At 39.7% G+C, this 25,331-nt stretch overlaps 4 protein-coding genes across 7 annotated transcripts in view; 1 reads left to right on the top strand and 3 right to left on the bottom strand.

Annotated features, from left to right (window-relative positions):
* The window catches only part of LOC139948768 (tyrosine-protein kinase receptor-like), a 74,060-nt gene extending 73,573 nt beyond the window's left edge, over positions 1-487 (bottom strand). Inside the window, exon 1 of the mRNA XM_071947126.1 lies at positions 382-487. The gene's annotated coding sequence lies outside the window, so the exon portion shown is untranslated. The remainder of the gene's footprint in view (positions 1-381) is intronic.
* LOC139949118 (tRNA 2'-phosphotransferase 1-like) overlaps positions 1-25,331 on the top strand; it is a 120,365-nt gene that overhangs the window by 93,048 nt on the left and 1,986 nt on the right. The window contains exons 1-5 of one of the 4 annotated variants that reach the window (XM_071947680.1): positions 20,443-20,537; positions 21,968-22,085; positions 23,641-23,810; positions 24,265-24,363; positions 24,963-25,035. In XM_071947680.1, the coding sequence (XP_071803781.1) occupies positions 21,980-22,085; positions 23,641-23,810; positions 24,265-24,363; positions 24,963-25,035 (448 nt within the window). In that variant the 5' untranslated portion in view covers positions 20,443-20,537; positions 21,968-21,979. Of the gene's footprint in view, positions 1-20,442; positions 20,538-20,850; positions 20,919-21,967; positions 22,086-23,640; positions 23,811-24,264; positions 24,364-24,962; positions 25,036-25,331 lie in introns of those variants that run through there. The other 3 variants (XM_071947553.1, XM_071947614.1, XM_071947742.1) reach the window with 3 other exon arrangements.
* On the bottom strand, positions 4,959-12,860 carry LOC139939989 (beta-1,4-galactosyltransferase 4-like). The gene is made up of 8 exons (XM_071936182.1): positions 12,508-12,860; positions 11,454-11,516; positions 10,823-10,927; positions 9,985-10,253; positions 9,109-9,225; positions 7,982-8,169; positions 6,892-7,122; positions 4,959-6,359 (listed from the first exon to the last, which is right to left on the bottom strand). The coding sequence occupies exons 1-8, from the start codon at positions 12,692-12,694 to the stop codon at positions 6,224-6,226; spliced, it is 1,296 nt and encodes a 431-aa protein (XP_071792283.1). The 5' UTR covers positions 12,695-12,860; the 3' UTR covers positions 4,959-6,223.
* Positions 16,108-20,403, bottom strand: LOC139939984 (uncharacterized). The gene is made up of 2 exons (XM_071936169.1): positions 20,292-20,403; positions 16,108-17,692 (listed from the first exon to the last, which is right to left on the bottom strand). Exon 2 carries the CDS (start codon positions 17,688-17,690, stop codon positions 16,182-16,184), a length of 1,509 nt encoding a protein of 502 aa, XP_071792270.1. The 5' UTR covers positions 17,691-17,692; positions 20,292-20,403; the 3' UTR covers positions 16,108-16,181.

Here is a 25,331-nt window from a genome sequence, read left to right as displayed (position 1 = left end):
GCTGGCCCGACGTTTCGACCCTACCAAAGCTAAGCAGAGTCTTTTTCGAAGGCTTCATATGTCATTCAATTATGTGACACCATCAAGGTAGAATCAGAACATGGACATGCTAAAACATACACAGACATGACAGACAAAAGACACTGCACACACACAAATTATATTGAATACTCAACAAGTCAACGTCAACGTGTAGGCCTACCGGGTACGACATGCCTACTTGTACTTTTTTTGTAGAAACATAACATTACAAATAGTTTCGAAGTACGACCTGCCAACAAGTTTAAACTGAAAAAAACCTCAACGTACAAAAAACATGAAGCATTAAGAAGTAGATTGGTTATGTACATCATCTGCAAAACAAATCAGTAATTGACTTACATTAGCTGGAGTAAAGTCTGCTTTCATTTTACGAGTTCGCCGACCCAACTGCTGCATTGCATGCTGAAGTGTTGTTGTCTAATCCAAATGATTCGTCTGGTGCTCTAACGAGAGCTGGTGGATAAAGCAACAATGGAGTTCAGAACAAGACCTCAATAAACACCGTACGAAACCACAAGAGCTATTCCATTCATCAAAAGTTTTGAAGTGCTCAACGTCATTTCAAGCAGATTTAATTTGCCACTAGAGGGGGTAGTTTACGAAAGTACGGCGAAAAGAACGCAGTGTGAGGGGTGGTGTCGCATGCAATATGTCCTCTATGCAATACTATCCAGAGAACATAATTGCATATGCAATCGTGTCCGCCCGGACGCTGCTGCATAATGCAATTGTGTCCGCCCGGACACATTTGCATGTATGCAGTTGTGTCCGTCCACGTGCAAAACTGTCCTTGCAGTAAATTAAACGCCCTTGGTCGACGGAACACGTTCGCCATTTTTTACAAGCTAAGTGCATGTCATGAATGACATGGGAATTAACCATTGATCTCCATTATACTGACTGGATAGGACATTGCGCTATGCTGCGTGCATAAACACGCGGCCCAACAATGGCGGCGCAATTACTTCAAACGGGTAAATTAATGTGCACTTGGTCGGGTTTGAGTCTGTCAGTTGAAGTTGTAAATTGAGAATAGAAATGGGGGGGAAACATGACGATCGACAGTTTGAAGTATGAAAAAGTTGCTGATTGAAATGCAATAAAGCAAACTAACTTTATATTTGTTTCTATCAAATGCCCTATTAGTATTATAATAATGATATTTAAATTTCTAAACAAACACTCGGCCGAGAAACTGTACTGGGATTCAGGTACATGGTTTTTTTTTTATTCTTTCAGTTCATTGAGAAACTGGCAATAAACCATACAAAGACAAAACAAGAGTCGCTCCTACAATAAACAATTCGAGTAGGCACTAGAGTGAGAACTACATACTCGCTAAAATCGAGGGAAAAGAACAAGAAAGATGAAAACAAAATACAATGTGATAATTGAGAGTTGACTCCATTAACAATTTTAGTATTTTTATTGTTAAGCTTCTATTCATCATGTTAAGTGAAAAACAATCCCAACAGCAAAACTTCCATAACCGTTTTACTGTTCCGCCAGAAATAAATATTTTTATTTTGGTCACAAATAACGAAGTCGGCTATTTCCGAGATGACTGATCCTCTCAACGAACTTGTACATAATTCGCATATACTTGTCGCTTTCCCGAACCTTTTAATTATTGATGCTATGACAAACATCTGTTGAAATCCGGGCTTCCCGTCTTCGTCGATTCCAGACAACCATCTGTAACGGAGCGAAAACAAAAATAGTATTGCTCGGTAAAAATAACAAATACTTGGCCTATAATAACTATTTTTATGAAAGATAGTTTAAATTTCCGGCTTATATTTATAACGTTAGATATAATAATAATAATATGAATCGCTAAAAAAATGCAAAGGCCTACCTACTTATGGAAAGACAATCCCTTTGCCGACTCAGTTTTCCCTCCTCCAGTGATTGATAGCCGCGCACGACTTCACCATCAACATTTTTAGTTTGTTTGATCCGATTCCAATTGTATTAATCCCCAAATGACAATTAAAAGGACGAAAACTTCTCTCTGCTTGCAGCAACTCCGTTTAAAAGTGTACAGCGCATTTCGTGTGACGAACGGTCTTCACCCGTTTGAAAAAATACGCGCGCGGCCTGCGTTTGGACGCGATGTCCTATCCAGTCAGTATAATGGAGATCAATGGAATTAACGGCCGTTGGGAAGGCCTATTCGCTGCAATCATAAATTAATACGTGAATAGTTCAGTGCATGCACGCTCGCTTACGCGCGCACATACATGCACAGTCTAGTCATATACATACATGCACATGACTGTCCGCTGGACGGTCTTGCATAGCCCCGGATACGATTGCATATGCAAAAGTGTCCGGAGCGGACAGTATTGCATGGCCGACACAATTGCATCTGACAGCGATGCTAGAATATTTGCGGGGCACGGGGTGTTGAGAAAGGGAAGAGTTAAGCACTTACATGGAATTCGGTCCATCCATAGCCCACCTAAGGGCCCCTGGTGGGGGGGGGGGGGGGGTGATGGGGTCTAGGGGCGAAGCCCTACGAAGCCCTTTCGCTACACTTTCAAAGAAGTCTCGAAACTAAAAAACACAAAAACGTCAATACATCGTGTGTGAGTGTAGCTCCCCGTGTAGGGCCTACGTGATAAGCATGCAGATAACACCGATTGAACAAGCAGCATATGCATGACTGGATGGTGGTCCGAACATTACCAGAATAAAAAGAAAAACGCACTAATAATGTTATCCGAATAGAGAAAACAATCATGATTACCGAGTGTATAAAGGAGTGTCGGAATGTTTCGATAGTGTGTCGGCCCGCCCGACACGTATCACCTGGCTATAACGCTGTTTAAACCATGAATTAAAGCCATTGGACACTTTCGGTACAGAAAGAAAAAAAAAATGTTCACAGATTTACAAATAGTTTACAGGGTTTACAGAAGGTAATGGTGAAAGACTTCTCTTGAAATATTCCATGAATTAAATGCTTTACTTTTTGAGAAAACATCAAAACAATGTCAATTCTTGATATCGAGAATTACGAATTTGTTTTAAACACATGTCATGTCACGGCGAAACATGCGGAAACAAGGGTGGGTTTTCCCGTTATTTTCTCCCGCCTCTGATGACCGATTGAGCCTAAATTTTCACAGGTTTGTTGTTTTATAATATATAAGTTGTGATACACGAAGCCTGTGGGCCTTTGACAATACTGTTTACCGAAAGTGTCCAATGGAGGGGAAAATCACAAAACTGTATGGCATATTGTGTGGATCACTGTTATTCTACTTATTTCAACCATAAATAAACACAGTGAATACACAGAATAGAACAGCGAAGCGAAGATGCCATTGCGAGCTGCCCATCGCCCGGTGACTATACAGAAAACAATCACTTGATCAACTGATGTTATAGGGTGGGGGCATTCTCAAAATTGTATGCACTTGACGACTACCTACTTGGTTTGAAATGTCTGTGAAAGAGTGAAACACCAAGATGGATGAGGGCAAAGGAAGAGGAACATTATACATAACATGGGTAGGGGACTTGTTGGTTGAGGGGGTATTATGGCGTTGATCAGTCTGATATTTTACCTTGATAAAAAACATAAATTAAGATAAATTTAAAGTTAACAGAGTTTCATTTTTGAAACATCCATAAAGCCTTTCTCTATTTTGTTGCCGGTTTTTAGCTCATTAACTGGAGTCGGTGTAATTAAGATGATGGAAGCGGGCCTGTTTCAAGTGATGACGTGCCTTTTTTCGCTATTGGTATTGGTATATGTTTTTCTCAAGTATAGCTTCGTATCCATACCTAATAAACTGCTCACAAAATGTTAGGAATTTTTTTTTAATCAAGTATATCTTTATTATTTATGACTCTCTTTGTATTATGTTATACATCAATGCAAAGCTGAAGTGTTCCTCTTTAAAATGATACCACCTTTGCAATGATTATATGTTGCCGGACTTTGCCACATTAATGAGAATGAGGCAAAGTCACAATTCAAATCTGCCAAAATAAGCAGTTCTTTGTTACTGTGTGAACAAACAAGTTGACACTGTAATTCAAAGAAGCAAGACAACTTACTGATTACTTACTGATTTAATGCACTATATTGAGACAAGAAAATCAGTAAATACCCAAAACAATTTTTTTTTTCAACAAATGAGGGCTAGTGTGCATTGGTGCAAATCTTTGTGTAGTAAACCATTCATGGTTCCGAAGCTTGACCGGTTTGGTTGTTGATCATTACCTACTGACTGTTTTGCACAGACAACGGTAATTTTGGCACATTTGAAATGAGACTTTGCCTAAAATTGTCATTCATGTAGCCAAATTCAGCTACATGTAACCATTGCAAATATGGTATCAATTTAAAGAGGAACACTTCAGCTTTGCATTGATACATAATATTAAACAAAGAGAGTAATAAATAATAAAGATATACTTGATTAAAATAAAGTTTCCTAATAAATGAGGCAAATCTATAAATGATGGGTATGGAGCATGCTATTGCGGAACGCGATTAAGCCTTTTAGGGCATGGTGTCCGGGCTCGCTTAGGGGTTTAGATGCTCTGTGGTGCAATCTTAGGCCAATTTTAAGGGGACGCTTGATGTACGTGTCCCACACCCTTCTTAAAAAAGTGGTGTCATCCGTTTCCTCCAGAATTGATACCCATGGTGGACACAAGGCTTGTTCTTACACAGTGCAATATTTGAGTTTTTTTGTTTTTGTTTGTTTGTTTGTTTGTTTTTTTTTTTTTTTGGGGGGGACATATCCCCCTGTCCGTCACCCCCCCCCCCCCCCCCCGATATTACATTATAGGTTCGCATACTGCTAAAACAGCTCACCAGAAAGGAGGACCAAAACTAGCACCTCCTCCAAACATAGATAAATCAATAAATAAAATACAAAAAGAAAGGCTTATGAAAGAATAAGGTAACACACCTCTTACTTATGTTTTTATTATACATAATTTATAATGAATAAAAGTTTAACTTTAAGGTCCTTGCTCTGTGGTCAAGGAACATACACAACTATACAATTTTAAAAAGTATTGATAATCAACAAATGAACACAATCCAGAAGATCGAAATAGAGAGCCATCCACATCAACAAATAAACAAGTTTTAAAAACTTAAATAACGGCATAAAAATATAAAGAATTAAACTTTAACATCAATATTCTTAACAACAATAGCCCCCTAGCCTACAGCTAGAAAAAAAAAACCGTAAATACAACCTATCAATTAGAATAATACATCTGCAAACATCACCTGGAAAAAAAAAAAAAACAGATACGAAAACACAGAAATGCAGAATTAAACACAAACCGAAAGACCGCAATATGGGAAAGAAATTCAAGTACAAACGGATGTCAGTGAAACAAACTGTAAAACACGGATAAAGAAAAAGTGTATCAAACAAAGAGGCATTTCAGAAATAATGAAAAAGAGAAACAAAGATATACATATTGAAGAACAACGAAATAAAGTATTAAAATTAATACACAATTTTAGTGGCACAGAAACTTCTTTTTACAAAGAAACCAGTGGGTTGCTTAGGCATGTGTAGTGACTAAGAATATTCACGTATTTTTATGATTGCAGCGAATACCCAACGGCCGAACATTTCCCATGTCATTCATGACATGCACTTAGATTGTAAAACAAAATGGCGAACGTGTTCCGTCGACCAAGGGCGTTTAATTTACTGCAGGGACGGTTTTGCACGGGTGCGGACATAACTGCATATGCAAATGTGTCCGGCTGACATGATTGCATATCTATGCAATAATGTCCTCCAGATAGTATTGCATAGATGACATAATTACATGCGGTATGTCCCCAACGCTTGATACGGAATTGACCTGAGAACAATTGAAACATAGTGTTATTCAAGTGTTGATGAGTAGGATTTTACTAAAGTAAAAACAAATTTATGTCCACACAGCGACTGCAACACAGAGCTTGGCGCTTACTGTAGTGCCCTTGTGGGGTATTTTACAAAATGTTCAACATGGACCCAACAAGGGAATGCTTTTACGAAAAGGGAATAAGAGGACAACAATCAGGACCTGACCAAAAAAGGTGGATCCGTAACTGGGAAGGGGGGGGGGGGGGGGCTGCCGCAATCAATGGCATGCTATGTAGCCAAAAACTTGGGCCGACTGCATTCAACATGGCGTCCTCTCGTCATTCATTATTTTCAAAAGTAATAGAGATGTTTGTATATAGCGTAAGAAACTCTAGGTGTGTAATGTTGTATTTGACACTGTTAACACCGTCTTGTAGCATACGCGCCTTACTCCTCTTCCGAAGGTAAGCACGACTGTATTAAACAAGAAAAGGAAACAGAAAAAGGAATAGCATTAATGACGGACTTCTTCTTCATTTTCACTTTTGTGATTTACTAAAATTTCTAAATTTTATAGAGTCTAATGTTAATATCGGGAGGGGGTTATAATTCAAATATAGTGCGATGTTTTTTCAAGATCCAAAAGCAATAAAGATGGAATTTGATTTGACCTACTGGCTGGCGACAGCAAATCCACAAACTACGACTGTAGCCTGCGAGGGGTATTGTGTTAGACGGTATAATAGGGGCTTCAGAAGTGACATATGCATACCTCTCGGGCAGACATAGCCCTTTTCACACTCTATCTATCCCGGTGAATGCAGCCCAGGGGAGGCCCGGGAGTTTTGTTTTCATCACCCCCTGGTTTTACCCTGGTGCACTCACACTGTCCCCGCCTATGTCCCTATACAATTCAACGGGGTTTCAGCTGCATTCTTTCACGGGGACAACCTCAGGGGGAAAAGAGTAATGTGAAAATGGCTTTACTCATGATTCGAAAACTTACTTTTCTGCTTCATGTCGGTGGGAGCCCCGTGTGTGTTTTTCGCTGATAACTTTATAGAAAGCAATGTCGCCTTTGTATCGCGTCCTCTTGAGACCACCAACTGCCACTCTCCATCCCATGTCATCATCCTCGCAGCACCAACCCCAGTACTTGTTGCTAAATCCATTCACTTTTTTGAATTGGTTTTTATTAAAGGCTGTCACTCCACCAAAGATTGATCCGTACGGCGGTCTGAGTTGGACAAGAATCACAAAACGATATCATGATGTTGGATTTTGTTTAAAGTTCTTTGTTTTGTCTCTTTTGTATTTACAATAATTTTGACCATATTATTTAACACTCTGTATTTATTACAGCATTGAATAAACGTATCTATCTATGAATGTTAAAGGCACTACTATTGGTAATTCTTAGCATACAAACTTACTTGGTAACAAACAATGGAGAGCTTTTGATATAATAAATCACTGTGAGGAAATGGCTCCCTCTGAAACTTGCGTAGTTTTTGAAAAAAGGTAATTTTTCACTCAAATAATAATTTTGTTGAAGACTTCGCCTGAAGCATTTTCTGAAAGCACACACAGCTATGCAACAATTGTGTTTCTTATTTAGTTATTCTCTTGCAAGTTCGATGATAAATTGTAAGACCAAATTTTCACAGGTTTGTTATTTGTATATGTTGGGATACACCATGGTGTGAATACTGGACTTTGACAATATTACCAAATCCGCCAGGGGTCGATTTCACAAAGAGTTAGGACTCGTCCTAACTTAGGACTAGTCCTAGGAGATATACAAATTGCATTGAAAGTCCTAAGTTAGGACGAGTAACTGGTCCTAACTCGAGATAAGACTAGTCCTAACTCTTTGTGAAATCCACCCCAGTGCCTCTAAACAATAGTCTGAACTTGGCCCCTTGTAGCTGACCTGCTTGGCCAGGTAGAGGGATACCTCTGAGCGTGTCAAAGTTCAATTATCTTTATCCAGCCAGGGGTAACATTGCCGACCTGTTGCCGACTAAGAAATCCTGACCGGATCGCCGCCACTATGGCTAGACAAAAGACTGTCTTCTGAAAAAAACCTCTCTTGCCTGTAATTTCTGTTGTCTGCCCCTCCCATCAGGTGTCTAGGTAAATCCACGCAATGATAAGGATTGCCCTCATGCTGTGGAATGTGGTCGATATCATGGAATATGATGCAGTCCCACTCCGCAAACTTGGGAGACTCCAAAAAACCAGCGTTCATCAGAATTCCTTTATTGAATAGAAAATCGTTCTCCTGTTGAAAGAACAAATTGGTAAAAATTAGTACTGTCATTTTGTTTCTTCAAAAAGTTGACAGTGAAGAAGGCTTTGCAAGAGATTTGCACAAAACGAAAGGCTAACTTTGTCCACACGAACGGGTTTATACCAGTTTAATAATAACATTTATACCTTGTTAGACAACTGTAAGGCAAATCTTCCAAGGCAAAATCATTTTGTTTTTGGAGTGTATTCTCTACGGCATTGACATATTTGCTGTGTCCATTATAAGTCATTGTGTGAAAGACCCCACAAGGGATTGTTTTTTAGACCCGCCCTTGCAATTCAGAACATCCCGGTTGTCCCTCTGTTAGCTTTTAACTCGTCAACTTTCAGACGATAGTATTTGGCACCCCGTATTATAGACAGCAGAATGTTACGTGAGCAAATACGTGAACGTGAACGTCAGAAAATTGTGTTGTTAAAATATCACGTTTTTAGCATATAACGTGAAGTTACCACTTTTCACGTCAGGTACGTACGTGCAGACGTCATATGTGAACATCAAATAGACCTTTCTTTTGTTGATAAACAAACCGCCTTGGTTGGCATGGTCGGCCGAATGTTAGTAAAAATACTAAATCATAAAAACAGATGTTTTAACCAAATTCAGCATTTTCTGCAAACATTCAATTAAATAAAATACCTCTCATAATTATTTGTTTTGTTTTTAACAAAATCAACAAATTTGGTTACATTGTTACCAAAAATAGCGATCTTTTCTTAATTTGCACTTACGGCTTTTCATAGTTTTCCAATCTGGGTTGGCAAAAATTCGGGCTGTGACGTTGCAAAAGAAAGGTCTATAAGCCCTAAGTGGTGACGTCACCTATAGAAACAACACAATTTGTTGACGTTCACGTTCACATGTTTGCTCGCGTAACGTACAGAAACGTCCCTATTATTTCTCGTTTACCTGGTTAACGACGTAAATGGCGAACTCCAGGCGCTGTTTTTGTAGAAATGGTATCATGTACCGTAAAAATATCATCAGCTGGTAATGCCGGTTACGGAATGGAATTATAATTGCAATCTGCGAAGTTTATAAACAGACAAAATAAAGGCACTTTTAAATGGTGTTAGGCCTGCGTTGGGAATAAAGAACAATCATGGCTTGAGGTTTCCGATCCGTCCAACTGGTGTTTGTAGCTTTGCATTGGTGTTGAAAATAAGTAGTAAACTTTGTGCGGGTACAACCATGTGTATCGTCTGCGCTCAGGCAGCAAGGGCAAAGAACATGTAAAGAAGAAAACAAAATCTCGGACACGTATGTTACACAGGGAGTATTGTATATGACACCACCACAGTTTCTAGAAGATAATCGACTTTCATTTGTGTTTAAATACCTACTTGAGCGAAATGGCAAGTCGTGATTTTTTCAGAATTTCATTGAAATGTTTTCAATATATAAGGAAGTCGAGTCATATTATGACTAAAAATAGATTTTTAATTGTGTAAAAAACAATAATTTCGAACGCCCTTATCCACCGTTTTTCTGAAAGATGGAGGTATAACAAAGAAACTCCCAAGCATGACGTCAAAGCGTTGTCATATTGATGCACGCCGTCAACTCATTTAAATGGTAAACAAACACGTTATAAACAAGATTAACTAGCAATTTCTCACAATGTTTTATATACTAACCACAGCTCCCCATTGCTCGTTACCAAGTAAGTTTTTTATGCTAACAGTAATTTTGAGTACATGTAATTACCAATAGATGTCTATGTGCATATAAGTAATTCAAAGTGTGTCATTGTTTGGTGCTTGTACCAGCTTTAACAACAAATACCTTCGATTGAGGTATACAGTCTGCTGGTCTCCAGTGTCCACCTGGCAAGTAGATGTAATTCCCACATCGGATCTCTGCTGTTACACCATAACCTTCCCGGAACAATGAAAGGTAAGCATTGGTTGTTCGGTTTAAATGGGATCCGCCCATGAGTTGGGCGTTACCGGATACCACAGCTTCCTTTGCTTTGCCTTGTTGGGTTTGGAAGACATAATCATCCAGCTCACTCTGAGAAACTTTAGTTTGCAGGTCCATCTGTCTGTTTGCGTCTGGAAAGGAATCAAGAAGAGACCCCTTGTATACATGCATGCAGGCCTGGAATTACACGCAGACTATGGAGGCCTTTGAAATCTTAAAAGATTTCCCGATGGAAGTGCCCTTAGGAAAATGAAAATGGCCTTGCCCTTTTAAAGATGAAGCTCCATGCCTGTTTATGAATCATGAGTTTGCTTGACACTCAACCTCCATGTTGAATAGTCAATTTAAACTTTCATAACAGTACAAACAATAACTTTTAAAGGAATTTTAAAACTTCTGATCAGCAGGATAGAGGTTGCCCCAATGTCACAATTTAAATAAGCATCCACAGCTACGACCATGGGAAAATATTACTGAAACATTCATTGAAAAACCTGCAAAAGTTACACCCATTTTACGGTAGGTCTATATAAACATTCCCTTTCACATCCCTCCCCTCCGATCCCCCACACATAAAACAAACAAACAAACAAACAAACAAACAAACAAACAAACAAATAAAATGTAAGAAGGCATGCGAGTCTTGCTTTGAATATGATTAAATTCTGCAGGGCTTATTAGTTCAAGTTCATACACTTACCGAGGTTACCCATTGATTTTAATGCTGGACACGAGATAAGTTGCTGCACCATGTGAGAGTTTCTTATCTCGAGTGCGGGAGCGGGGCTTGTTAGGTTATCTTTTGCTGAGAATGAAAAAAACAACGAGTGCATGATGTCAACTGTTTTTTGTAAGGATAAAAACACCTCTGTTTAATTTGAGTCTGATTATGAAGTTCATTGCATTTAAGAACGATGTTCTTCTACGATATATTTGTACCTGAATTGAAGTCATATTTAAGAAAACTGCATTCTGAAATTCTATAAAAACATGCAACGGCTAATTTCGGTCGTTACAACCAAAGGACAATATGCCGATAATTATTATGCAGGATTTTATTTTAAGCAACTAATATGTTCAAGAATTTTTAATTTTTTTTATGCATGGTTCCTCACACGAAATATGGAGAGTTAATTCATTCACATCCCCTGGTTCTCAAGAATTACATCACCAAACCTGTGAGACATTAATAGCAAATTTCAATTTGATACCCCAGTTGTTGAGGCGTACATGTATATGCCTATATGTAAAGTACTTTAAGCAGTTTATCAATACTTTTGGTTTGGGTTTGGAAAGGTCAACAGTACCATTGAGGTTTATTTAATACGTACCTGTTAAAATCTGTACTGCTTGTAATGTTAGGGGAGAGGTTGAATTTACATATTTCCTGGTGTCTGAAAAGGGAAGCAGGAAAGAAAACCAGTTGACCCTGTTATATTATTGTCATCTGTAAACCAACATTATTTCTATGGTACAATCGGCACCGATACAACACAAAATTTTCTTTCGTGTGTACATCAGCCGTTATTAACTAGTATATACCACTTATCTGTAGAAAAAAAAGCAATAATGTCCTCAAAATTATATGCATCAGCCATTGCACAATGGGCAAAATGTTTCCTAATTTTGAGTTATTTGTTTTAGGTTTTTGATTTTACGGAAAAGCTTTCGAAAACTGTAACTATTATTCCTCCATGCTTAAACTAATATTTGCAAAGGCTTTTATACAAGTTAATGGTTGTGGATTATTAAAATTCAACAGGAAAATTGATATTGGAATTTAGTCTTGTTTGGTATCGGCGTACCGGTGTAGCTGATGGATAACTATTCCGAATAATCGGGCGTCATCTTCCCATGCATGGTACGTAATTCTGAATTCATTTACATAATGCGTATAGCAATAACTCGAATGAGGTTTTGGGAAATCGTTAGAGCGTGAAGCTATCTAATTACTATCAAGCCTATACTGACTCAAATACAGGGGAAATTATGTTGCCTGTCTGGAATTGGGCATGCATGTTTGTACAGCGAATACAGTGGACATTCAAATTGTACAGCAGCACATGTCAACTTCATTCGATATGAAATAATATAGTATCTTTTTTACCTCAATGAGATATCACTTTTTGTAAAATTAGTGAAAAAGTGGAGGCGTCATATGGAAAATTATCCCTTTGCTTTTTCAACATTCACCAGTTCAGTGAAAGGCAGTGAAATTCAGTTTGGAATGGTTTGGGTGTGTCGAACCATGGAGGTAGGATTCCGAGTGCGCCAGCAACACTCTCCCGCACTTGGTTCACTACAACAGTCAGTCTACATACAAAACCGTCATATACAATATAAAAACAAATTTGTTTAGAAATCGGAAGGGTTTGAACGTTTTACCTGTTGTCGGTAATAAAAAAGGCGAAGTGCTTTCCCATGGTGGCCTCGTGTTTCTTTTCACTGTTACACGTAGAAAGAACATAAGCTGCATGAAGCAAAAACACAACACCACAAGTTTTGTGCTGAACCAGATGTTAGAATGTCGTTTCAAAAATGATCTGACATTCTTGCCTGCGCGTGGAATCATCTCGAGTTGTTAATCATATTCCCTGTTTTCTAACCCATGGACGATTGGCCTTTAAAGCCAACAAGTGCTCAAAATAAGCAAATGGCGACGTCCTGTAGTGAAATAACAGGGTTGGTTATGCCCTTACCCCGTAAAAAATAACAATGCAGATTACAGGCCCGCATGATGTGAATCTATGTATATGCACGCATCGGTGCCTCAGCATAAAAAACTTCAGCCTGCGCACTCGTCCTTGCATTTCAAGCCTATTTTGAATTCCTAATTGATGTGTGACAAACACTGTATGCTTCAAACAATACTTACTGTACACTCGGTACACCTTGGCCGATGTGTGGCAGAGGGTATCCCCCTCCCGCAACCCCCCCCCCCCCACAAAAACATTTTTCTTTTCACTTTATCACACCCTTTTCCTCTTTTACCGTTTCCCCCTTAAAATCCTCCATACAATCCATGGGATTTTTAGAACACGTCCCATCTAAACTCTTTGTGAAATCGACACCAGGAGTGAGTTATAATTATTAGTAATTTCATAAATTGTAGGAATAGTTTGTACTCGGCTTGGATCAGCGACTGCCATACGTGTTGATGGGTTTAACACTTTTTACAGGGCAAAATTTCATAGAGCTGCTAAGCACACAAATTTGCTTAGCATGAAATTTCTGCCTCGATAAAAAGAGGATTACCAACCAAATTTCCACATGATTTTCAAGGCGAGCAAACAACAGCTGAACATCAGTAACAAGCAATATGCAAAAATTGGAAATTTGGTTGGTAATCCTGTTTTTTATCAAGGAAGAAATTTCATGCTTAACAAATTTTTGTGCTTAGCAGCTCTATGAAATTGGGCCCTGGTCATAAACAAAGGTTATACACACCCACGTGACGCGCTCTCCACCATTAGGAATAGCGAAACTGTTTGAGGTATTTATGTTGACAGTTGGATGTGCTTGACATGTCTGGCGTGAAGCTTAGGCCTACACACGGCGGACCCACGGACCGGGCCAAAAACCGATCAGCTTGGCTTAGTAGGGAAAATGATTTAAGAGCACAATTTCATTTGCTAGACTCAAAACCCAATATCGTGACGAGAGTCCTTTTGTTTTCAATCCCATAGCCTAATAACATCAAAAAACACCCCAAACATGTGTCGTTCTCGGGACCAATAGCTACATTGACGGCGGATGTGCTTAGGGACCTATCGCACAAGAACGGGACTTGAATCAAGTTTATACAACGGCAGGCTCGGGACGCACCTTTAAACTTGAAGTAAATTTGTCTTGCTTAAAAGGCAGTGGACACTATTGGTGATTACTCAAAATATTTATTAGCATAAAACCTTTCTTGGTGACGAGTAATGGGGAGAGGTAGATGGTATAAAACGGTTCCATCTGAAGTGCCGTAGTTTTCGAGAAAGAAGTAATTTTCCACGAATTTGATTTTGAGACCTCAAGTTTAGAACTTGAGGTCTCGAAATCACCCATCTAGACACACACAACTTCGTGTGACAAGGGTGTTTTCTTCTTTCATTATTATTTTCGCAACTTTGATGACCGATTGAGCTCAAATTTTCACAGGTTAGTTATTTTATGCATATGTTGATATACACCAACTGTGAGGGCTTGTCCTTGACAATTACCATTAAAGGCAGTGGACACTATTGGTAATTACTCAAAATAATTGTCATCATAAAACCTTTATTGATTATGAGTAACGGTAAGAGGTTGATAGTACAAAACAGTGTGAGAAACAGCTCCCTCTGAAAAGACGTAGTTTTCGAGAAAGAAGTAATTTTCAACGAATTTGATTTCGAGACCTCAAGTTTAGAATTTGAGGTCTCGAAATCAAGCATCAGAAAGCACACAACTTTGTGTGACAAGGGTGTTTTTTTCTTTCATTAATATCTCGCAACTTCGACGACCGATTGAGCTAAAATTTTCACAGGTTTGTTATTTTATGCATATGTTGAGATACAACAACTGTGAAGAGTAATCGTTGACAATTACCAATAGTGTCCACTGCCTTTAACGCCACTTTTTCGCAGCTTATAATTGAAGTCAACCTTTATTACTGTGGCAACCAGCTCCCATATAGCTCCACTGGATAGGCCTGTCTTCCATTTCTTCAACAAAATGGCAGCAAAATGTTGGTAAGAACAAAAACATTGTGAGAAACGGCTCCCTATGGAGTAACATAGTTTTTGAGAAAGAAGTAATTTCTCACTAAAATATTTAAATTGAATTCGAGACCTCAGCCCAGGTCTCGAATTCAAGGCATCTGACGAAAGCACACAACTTGTGCGACAGTGGTGTTTTTTCTTACATTATTCTCTAGCAACTTCGACGACCAATCGAGTTCAAATTTTCACAGGTTTGTTATTTTATGCATTATGTTGACATACAAAAGTAAGAAGATTGGTCTTTGACAACTACCAGAGGTGTCCAGCTGTAAGCCCTGATTAGAGACTCGCTAAGAACAGGCTGGACTGGAAACTGCGATGTTGAGGCACAAAGAACTTCCTGGGCATGTCCTATTGATAATGATTTTTGAAAAGGGTCTTTAAAGGGAAGATACACGTTTGGTAATTACTCAAAACAAATATTAACTTTAAAACTGACTTGGTAACGAGCATTAGAGAGCTGTTGATAGTATAAAACATTGTGGGAAGTTTTTGAGAAAGAGGTATTTTCTCATTAAAATAATAAGACTTATAGCTAGAAGTCTTTTATTCCTATCTGAAAGCACACAAATTTGTCCAACAAGGGCGTTTGTTTCTTTCATCATATTCTCACAACTTTGATGATCGATTGAGCCCAAATTTTCACACGCTGGTTATTTTATGCATATGATGGGATACCCCAGTGGAAACACTGTTCTTTGACAATTACCAAACGTGTACAGTGCCAGAAAACAAAATCCAAGCAACGTTTTTCTTTTCTTGGTTAACAGATTTATTTGTATATCCATCTTCTAATAAAAAGAAAATATTCAGTAGACCAGAGACGCTACATGTACTTAATCTATTCAACACACTCAACAGTTATTATAGTTTTAAAAAAAGGTACTAAATTCAGGATTTTTGACCTTATTATGCCATCATGAAACTACAGTAAAATATTTTCTACTTTGTTTTATCACTCCGGGCAACTTGGATTTTGGCTTTGAGTTTCGACTAGCATGTTTATTTTTCTACTCAGACAAGAATATTGGTTCAACAATTTCTTGTACATCTTACATCTCTTGAGTGAATTTGATTATGCCAATCAAGATTAAGATTTTTTGAAAAAACTTTTCCATGTAATAAGTATCTCTAATTGAGTTGGGGTGATTCTGAAAAGGACCGTTGGGGTGGTTCTGAAAAGAACCGTTGGAGTTAATCCAACGGTTCTTTTCAGAACCACCCCAACTCAATTAGAGATAGTTATTACATGGTGTTACCGCAAACTCTTCTACATGTATATCTTATTTCCACCATGCAAAGTTTCAAATCCTACTTAACTTGGTTTGGCTTGAGAAGGTTGTTCTGCAAATGCTGCAAACATGGTTTCTCATCAGTATGAACATCCTGATGGACTTTCAGAAAAGTTTCATGTGAAAAACCTTTTCCGCAAATACCACAAACAAATGGTTTATCTCCAATGTGGATTTTTAGGTGGCTAGTGAGGGAAGTTTTGACCGAAAAGGCTTTCCCGCAAATGTCACAAACAAAGGGTTTCTCTCCAGAATGGATTCTCTGGTGGTCAACCAGAATTTTGTTATGAGCAAATGCTTTCCCACAAACGTCACAAACAAATGGTTTCCCTTCAGTGTGGATTTTCTGGTGGCGGACAAGGTTGGTTTTAAGAGAAAAAGCTTTACCACAATAGTCACAAACAAATGGTTTCTCTCCCGTGTGGATATGCTGATGGGTAGTTAGCCAGGTTTTTTTGGAATAGGCTTTTCCACAGATGTCACAAACAAATGGCTTGTCTCCTGGATGGACCCCAAGAATGTGGCAGGCAAGAGTGGTTTTAAGTGAAAATGCTTTTCCACAAATGTCACAAGCGAATGGTTTCTCTCCAGTGTGGACTCTCATGTGGCCGACAAGGGAGGTATTAACGGGAAAAGCTTTCCCGCAGATGTCACAAACAAATGGTTTCTCTCCTGTGTGAGTTTTCTGGTGTCTAGTTAAATTGTTTTTTTGAGCAAATGCTTTGTCACAAATGTCACAAACAAATGGTCTCTCTCCAGTGTGGACACGTTCATGTGCGGTCAGTTCGCCTCTTAGTGTGAAGAATTTTCCACAAAAGTCACAATCAAACGGTTTTGCTCTTGTGTGAACACGATAATGGACAGTCAGTTTAAATTTTTGTGAGAAGGTTTTTTGACAAACGGAACAACTAAATGGTTTCTCTCCAGTGTGGATTATCTGGTGACTTAGCAGTTGGGCTTTCTGAGAAAACGTTTTTCCACAAATGTCACAAACAAATTGTTTCTCCTCAGTGTGGACACGTTGATGGGTGATCAGGTCACCTCTCTTTGAGAAGAACTTTCCACAAATGGCACAAAAAAATAGCATCTCTACAGTGTGAGTACGCTGATGGGCGGTCAGGCGATGTTTTCGCGAGAAGGTTTCTTGACAAATGTCACAAGTAAATGGTTTCTCTCCAGTGTGAATACGCTGATGGGCGGTCAGGCGATGTTTTTGCGAGAAGGTTTCTTGACAAATGTCACAAGTAAATGGTGTCTCTCCAGTATGAATACGTTGATGGGCAGTCAGGCGATGTTTTCGCGAGAAGGTTTCTTGGCAAATATCACAAGCAAATGGTTTCTCTCCAGTATGGACTTCTTGGTGCTCCCTTGATTCATGTTTAAGTGGATCAGGTTTGTCACAAATGTCAGAGAAAAAGTCATCAAATGATTTCCAAGCATGTTTTTGTTTATGCTTTTCCAGTTTGCCTTTTTCTGAGTAAGTTGCTCCACATAGCTCACAAATAAGCTCCTTCTCTCGAGAATTCATATCTGCAGAATAAAAAAATAAAAAAGTTACTTGCCAACTGTTCTTATTCAAGAATATTATAAATTTATACGTGTGTACATGCCAACCCACTGTATTGTTACTCTTAGAAGAATAAAGCAGGGAAGATGTACTCATTCTTGTTACCTTCTTACTGAAAGCGAAATTTTGTCATTTTTCAACATTTTTTAGAGACCTCAGCAGATAACTCAATATGTTATAAAACCCCCTTGACCCATGATCCCTCAACGTCCACCCCGAACTCGAAGCATGTCCTAATGGACCCTTCCCATGAAATATGCTAATTACATTCACGCATGCGTACAGACACTGTTGGTTGGCAAACACCATAGAGTTGTGCACTAAGCAGGCGCGCAATCGCGTCTGCGTCACGCACCCATTACTAGTGTACAAAACAGCGTAATGTTCACTCATTTTACCAACCAAAATGTGCAATTTACATATTTCATGGGAAGGGTCTATTACTAATACTTTATGGCTGGGTAAGAAGTAAGTCCCCGATTTAGAATTCACAGTGTGTGATCCATCCAAAGAACAGGCAATGCAACTTCCTTCCACGACTAGACTTGATTTCAAGTCTGAGACTGCGATTATTTATCTGCATCAGCCACGCAGAACTCCCATCGATGGGGGAGGCCCTGTCCGTGTGTGGCTGGGGGTGTGGGAGATTGACAAGTAGTGACAACAACAAAACATGTGTGGGCTATTTGGTCAGTCGGGTCTACAACCTTGAGCTTCGCATAGATCAAGAAGTAGTACACAGGACGGGAGCTACCAGCCGGAAATGGGTCTGCCTGATCATCACATGTGTTGGTCGTTATCGTACTCGGGCGGTAAACGCAGCTTCCCAGTTGGGATAATAATCTTCTACGCTCGGGTCTGCCATGAGATATTATGAAAATGCAGCAGGTTTTTTTCTGTAACAAAAGTAGGCCAATCATACACGCAGTTTGCTTTTTTGTGCATACCACATGTGTGTATGGTCTGTCTTTCTCTTTTGTGTAGGCTGTGTTGTGATGTGCCGCATGTGCGAGGCATAATAGTCCACGTCAGCATACAAAATTGCGTGCGTGATTGGCTGAGATTGTGAACTGTGTCCATAGAGTTATATATAAGAACTAGAGGGCGCACTGGCCTACGTACGCACCTATTATCACAGCCTTTTTCTTAGTTGACAAAACAGCCATCTCGCAGCGTGTGTTTGTGCGGCCATTTTGTATGTTGAACAAACAGCATTGCGTGAGCAGTCAATAAAAAAATTCAAACGTGTATTTCATAGTCAACGCGCAGAATGGCGCGCTTGTCATTTTGCGGTCTTGTCGCGTTTGTGCAAGCAGCATCACCAGTACACCCTCTAGTTCTTATATAATTTAACTCTATGACTGTACCACAGTTCACAATTAATCTCAGCCAATCACGCAAACAATTTTGTATACTTTTGCGCGATGTTTTTTTCTGTACACCGAAATTGCTACAGTCTGTGGCAATTTCGGTACAGAAAAAAACATCGCGCAAAAGTCAAGCGGGTCGGTTTGTTTGATTGAGAACAACCCCTACTTGTCTCTAGTCTAGGGCTAGTTACTAAACATAAAATGTCGACTTGTCTTAGTTGCGATATCGTAACCCTCCTGCCGACGGCAGGAGGGTTACGTTATCGCAACTAGACTTGTCTTTGCTTTGGCTGTATGTCGAGTTGTCCCAAACATCGAGTTGAGTTGTCCGAAAAGTCAAGTTGTTGTGTAAATTATAAATTATCAAAGGAACACGTTGCCTTGGATCGGACGAGTTGGTTTATAAAAAGCGTCTGTAACCCTTTTTTATAAAATGCACATGGTTGGAAACATGTTTTAAAAGTAGAATACAATGATCCACACAAGTTTGCCTCGAAATTGTGTGGTTTTCCTTTTACTGTGCGAACAAACACGGTTGGCCATTTATGGGAGTCAAAATTTTGACTCCCATAAATGGCGGACGTGTTAGTCTACAAGGTAAAATGAAAACCGTGCAATTTCGAGGCATGTTTGTGTGGATCATTGTATTCTACTTTTGAAACATCTTTCTACCCATATGCATTTTATAAAAAACGGTTACAAACGCTTTTCAAAGACCAACTCGACCGATCCAAGGCAACGTGTTCCTTTAAAGTACAATACAAGTAGGCCTACTACTACTACTTGCCTACTTACTACCATTGACTACAGTCGTTTGACCAGTTCTGGATCACTTTTTGAATTCACATTGTTTTTTTGTTGCAATCTCTTGATGTCTTGAACAAAAACGTTTATCAGTTTACCTAAACATGACATAAAACTCACCAGGTAACAGGAAAATTGTTCACAATCAAAAAGTAAATGTTTTTTTTCAAATCATCTTTCCAATTTTCCTGTTATCCTACTGAAGTGAAAACACATGACACCATCCCAGGATAGGACAATTTATTAATTGTGCGACGGACGAGTTGTCTGATCTGAACTCCGGATTTGCTCGGAACGGAGAGAACAAAATATGCTTAAGTTTTGCGTACGATACTAAATCTTTCAACAGACTGTGACAAATACGCACTGCAAAAACTCAAAATACTACCTTGTTTTTCAAGGAGCAAGCGATGAAATTTTCTGGTCTCACAGCAGCGCAGTCAGTCACGAGAGATCGAAATAAGAAACTTCTGAGTAAACAGCCCCCTCTACTGTTCGGGTTTAGCAAGTATGAGGGAAGGGCGGGGGGGGGGGGGTGAGATGATCAGTATGATGGAGATCAATAGACAGGGAAATGCGAATAGGTCTTTTTGATCGCCGTTGCGGATGGGAGTAATAGTGAATGTCACGTTAAGTAAGTTCCACCAATCAAATGACAAGGATCTGTATGTCAGTTATATAATAGCCTATATTTTGGGGAATAGTAGCCTTGCTCTCAAGGCAGTCACATTGTTCACTCCTCCGAAAAAGACGCCGCTGTAAACCCACCCGTGTATACACTGTGCGTGGTGCGTGTAATTCATGTGTAATCACACACCACACGGCCCACCCGGCCGTATACACACCGTCACATCGTACGACTATACTGCGCACCCAAGTCATCCGAACTCGTACCCCTAACCGCATGCATGCTGAGGCCGTGAGCACGTGAGGCCGACAACCTCTTGTCGGTCTGTAACTTCCGGGTTAAATGTGTTTCATGAAAAAAAGTTCCAATATTGACAACACAAACGGGGTAGGCGGAGTCACCCCCACACAACTTTATTTATTTTTTTAAACATATAAATCGTTAAAAACAATTACTCAAAACCATTACTCTAATGTTTGAAAAAAAAAAAAAACATTTCCAGGTGACTTTATTGCTCTATATTCCGACATCCCTATATGTTATGATGTGTAGTATGTTCCGACACCCCTATGTTCCGACACCCCTATGTTCCAACACCCGTTTATTCCGACACCCCTATGTTCCAACACCGCTATCAGCCAACCCATGCACCCATATGTTCCGACAACCTGCACCAACATAACATTTTGTGTTGCATGGTAGAACTTATTTATTTATTTTTATTTGGGTGGGGGAGGGGGCAAATAAAAGAAATTACACATCAGCAATTAACGGAGCAATTGGGAGAGTTGGAATTTTTATAAATAGAACTCATGAAATGTAATCAACACGGACACGCATCTAACAAAGAACAAGTAGTAAAGTACCAAGTGTTATTACTAGCTTAGCCTGGTAATAACTCATGTTTATAACCATGCACACAACAAAAGAAATATGCAACAAATTCATGTAAAATTTGATAATGTTACTTGATCTTATGAATGGTCAAACTTATTCGCGGCCTAAATTCACCATGAACAAGTTGTGTTTTTATTATTGCTTAACAGAGTAATAATGTGCGAACTTGTAGGAAATTAGGGGTATCGGAACATAGTGGCGTTGATATAAGGGTGTTGGAACATAGGGGTGTCGGAATATATGAGTGTCAAAATATAGGGGGTGTCGGAACATATAGGCTGAGTTGTCGAAACATAGGGTTGCCGGAACATAGGGGTGTCAGAATTTAGGTGTGTAACCTTAAATTGGACCCATATTATTACAATCCCAAAAATGTCTTTTTAAAATTCAAAAGAGAAATATATTTTTGATGGCTCAGCATGGTCAGAGGTTGGAATGGAAGGATCCCAGTAAAAAAAAAACAGCAACATGTTTTTCTATCTGTATAACTGAACTCATATTACAATCCAAAAAGTGTCTTTTTAAAATTCAAAACACAGATTGTTGTTGACATGGCTCAGCATGGTTGGAATGGAAGGAAGGATGTTCATCTGTCCAAGACACTGACCTACGTGTTGAGACACAAGGCTGCTGAGCTTGGATTCAACATAAACTCAGGCAAGTATACCTGGGCCCAATTTCATGGCTCTGCTTACCGTAAGCACAGAACCAGGGCTAACGAAAGCAATGAAATCTGTGCTAACGACAAGCGTATTTCACGGGATAGCACGGAATTTAAGCTTGTGCACGTGTGTACTCCATGTTACTAGGCATTCTACGCTTACACAGCTACATGTGTAGTGCAGAAATTCTCCGCTTACCGTGCAAGTGGAGAATGGTGATCATAAGCACAGAATTCAGCGGTTGGCCTTAAGTTGTGATTGATAATCATAACCCTCCATCCTTTTCAGGACTTTGGAGGATATAAATATATACAATCATCACAACTAACTAGGGCCCAATTTCATGGCTCTGCTTCCTGCTGAATTATGCGCTGACAATCACCATTCTCTGCTTACATACCTTCAAGCGTCATGGGGGTCAATAATTGGGATTGACCAGGATTGTGGGAAGTACTAAGCCACTTCTCACCCATGAAATGTCCCATATGGTCTGCGCCTCAAATAGCCTCTCCTGGTCAAACTTCTATTGCCATGCTTCACATGCTGATCCCTGTTGCGAACTGTGGGCAGAGGTGTAAATCCGGGTTTCTGGCGCCTTAAAAACCAGATTGCTGCGTGTAGGTGAGGCTCGCCAGCCATGAGAGGCAATCCAACTAGGAGAAGGTACTCTGATTCCAAACCCGGGCAGGTGAGGCTCGTTAGCCATAGGAGGCAGTTCACCTAGGAGAGGGTACTCCGATTCCAAACCCTGTCAGGTGAGGTTCGTTAGCCATGGGAGGCAGTTCACCTAGGAGAGGGTACTCCAATTCCAAACCCTGGCAGGTGAGGCTCGTTAGCCATAGGAGGCAGTTCACCTAGGAGAGGGTACTCCGATTCCAAACCCTGTCAGGTGAGGTTCGTTAGCCATGGGAGGCAGTTCACCTAGGAGAGGGTACTCCAATTCCAAACCCTGGCAGGTGAGGCTCGTTAGCCATAGGAGGCAGTTCACCTAGGAGAGTGTACTTCGATTCCAAACCTGGGCAAGAGGGGCTCGATAATCTGGGAACCAGCCCTCCTAGGAGAAGGAAAACTCTGATTTCAAACAAATGCTCGCTGGCAGCAGGGCGATGCAGGTGGAAGAAAGCACAGACAAGAGGTCTTTCCAAGTCTCTCCACCACCGATGTCTGGCGAATGATCCTATACTTAGGACAACGGCAGAGGTCACTCACCCCAGTTAGCGGGGCACTGCAGGGCGATCAACATGGTGTCCAGTCATCGGGCTTCTGCTCTCCACTGGGTAGCATCATGCTGATCCAGGGGGTACTGGCCGAGTGAGGCGCGTCTTTGGTGGTACCTTAAACACTCTGCGCAGGCATGTTTTACCTAACTAACACAATGTAATCCACCAAGGTGTGCCTGCATCAGTTGTTTTTAACGTGTTTGCTCTACGAAGTCGTTATCGCTTAGCGATAGACAGCCTATGAGCATTGCTTTTTTAAAATACAGTAAAAACAAAAAAGCACCCCCATCTAAAATCACTACATCAATTTGTTTATTTTGTTGCATTCAGGTGGTTACGTCAACGTAGATGATCTCCTTTCACATTCTTTGTTTCGTCAATACACACTGGATGACATCAAGGAAGCGGTTGCTAATAGCGACAAACAACGCTTCACATTAAGGAAATGCCCCTCCTCAGAACAATTTCAAATATGTGCCAATCAAGGGCATTCTTTTGTGGTAAGTGCGTTCTTAATTTAGGTTGTGTAATTTTGATGGGCTAGTTATAGGTCAGTTTGTAGTGCACTGCGTGTCAACCTGGATGTCAATCTGAATGGTTCTTCAAGTTCATTAAAGTTAAAAGAATCACATGAAGAGAAGCTGAGCAAATGTACACGCTCTGTTAAAGCTTCTGTTCATTTGTACCCCACTAGTATAGTTTTAAGTTTTATGCTCTTTTCTGAGATATGATTGAATACTGTATACTTTGTGGTCCCCCCCCCCCCCCCCCCGATCCTACTGAAAAAAAAATACCAAAGCCTTTTTGAGTGGAATTTGAATCCATGACAACCTGCATTCTAAGGCAGCTGTTAACGCGTTCTTTTCTGGTACAGTAATGACTTCAGTTTAATACGCTTACTGTATCGATTATAACATACATTTTGTAGATCTGTTTTTCCTATTCAAACCTTAGTTGCCAGACTTGGAGCTGACGCCTATCACAGATGTATCTCAATATCCAACAGTGGTTCACGGCACGTACCTCAAGTTTTGGGATTCCATAAAAACCCAGGTTAGAATGTAACACATAATGAAAATTGTCACAAAGACAATTTGTAAAAATATTTATTTCGGGAGCAACTCACTTGAAGGCACTACACACCTTTGGTAATTGCTATGACCACCAGCATTCTCACTTGGTGTATCCCAACGCATGCATACAAATAAAAAAATGTGAAAAGTTGGACTGTTTTGGTCTTCAAAGTTGCAAGAGACTAATGAAAGAAAAAACATCCTTGTTGCACAAATTTGTGAGTTTTCAGATCAGGCCTGAAGTCTTGTAGCATTTGAGTGAGAAATTGCCTCTTTCTCAAAACTATGATACTTCAGAGGGAGCCATTTCTCACAATTTGTTGGCTATCATCAGCTCTCCACTGCACGTTACCAAGTTTTGTCCAGTTCCTTAAAGGATATTGTTCTGTCGGATGATTTGCCTATCTCAAAGACCAACTGTTCGGTAAATTTTTGGGGACAAAGTGAAAAAGTGCTAGGGCATGCAGAGGTAATAGTGAAATTGTATCTGCCAACAAGCGCTTTCTTAAAGATAATTGTCTACATTTATACCGTTTGAATAATACTAATATCAATTTGATGTATTTTTTTCTTTTTCAGGGCTTAAGTCGAATGAATCGAACGCATGTTCATTTTGCTCAGGGTGAACCAGGAGAAAGTAATGTGATTAGTGGTAAGAGTGTAAGTCATTCTGGATTTATATAATCACCTTTGGTTAAATTTCTAGAAGTTATGGTTTGATTCAGTTCAATTTATGTTTGTGGTAATTGTTTATAATTGTGTACCAGTACAGTAGGTAAAAAGAAGCCCATAAAAACTTGGGAGATAAAAGCTTTGCATAAAAAATTTGATGAGATGAATCAAATATTTGGGTTCTTCTTCTAAGACAACCCTAACGCTGACCTGCAGGGGTCACAAAGAAATGTCGTTGAATCGGTTTAAACATTTGCCACTCAGTCTTTCATGGTT

Source organism: Asterias amurensis, chromosome 1 (assembly GCF_032118995.1).
Source record: "Asterias amurensis chromosome 1, ASM3211899v1".
Lineage (NCBI taxonomy): Eukaryota > Metazoa > Echinodermata > Asteroidea > Forcipulatida > Asteriidae > Asterias > Asterias amurensis.
This window is presented reverse-complemented; position numbering and strand designations above follow the sequence as displayed.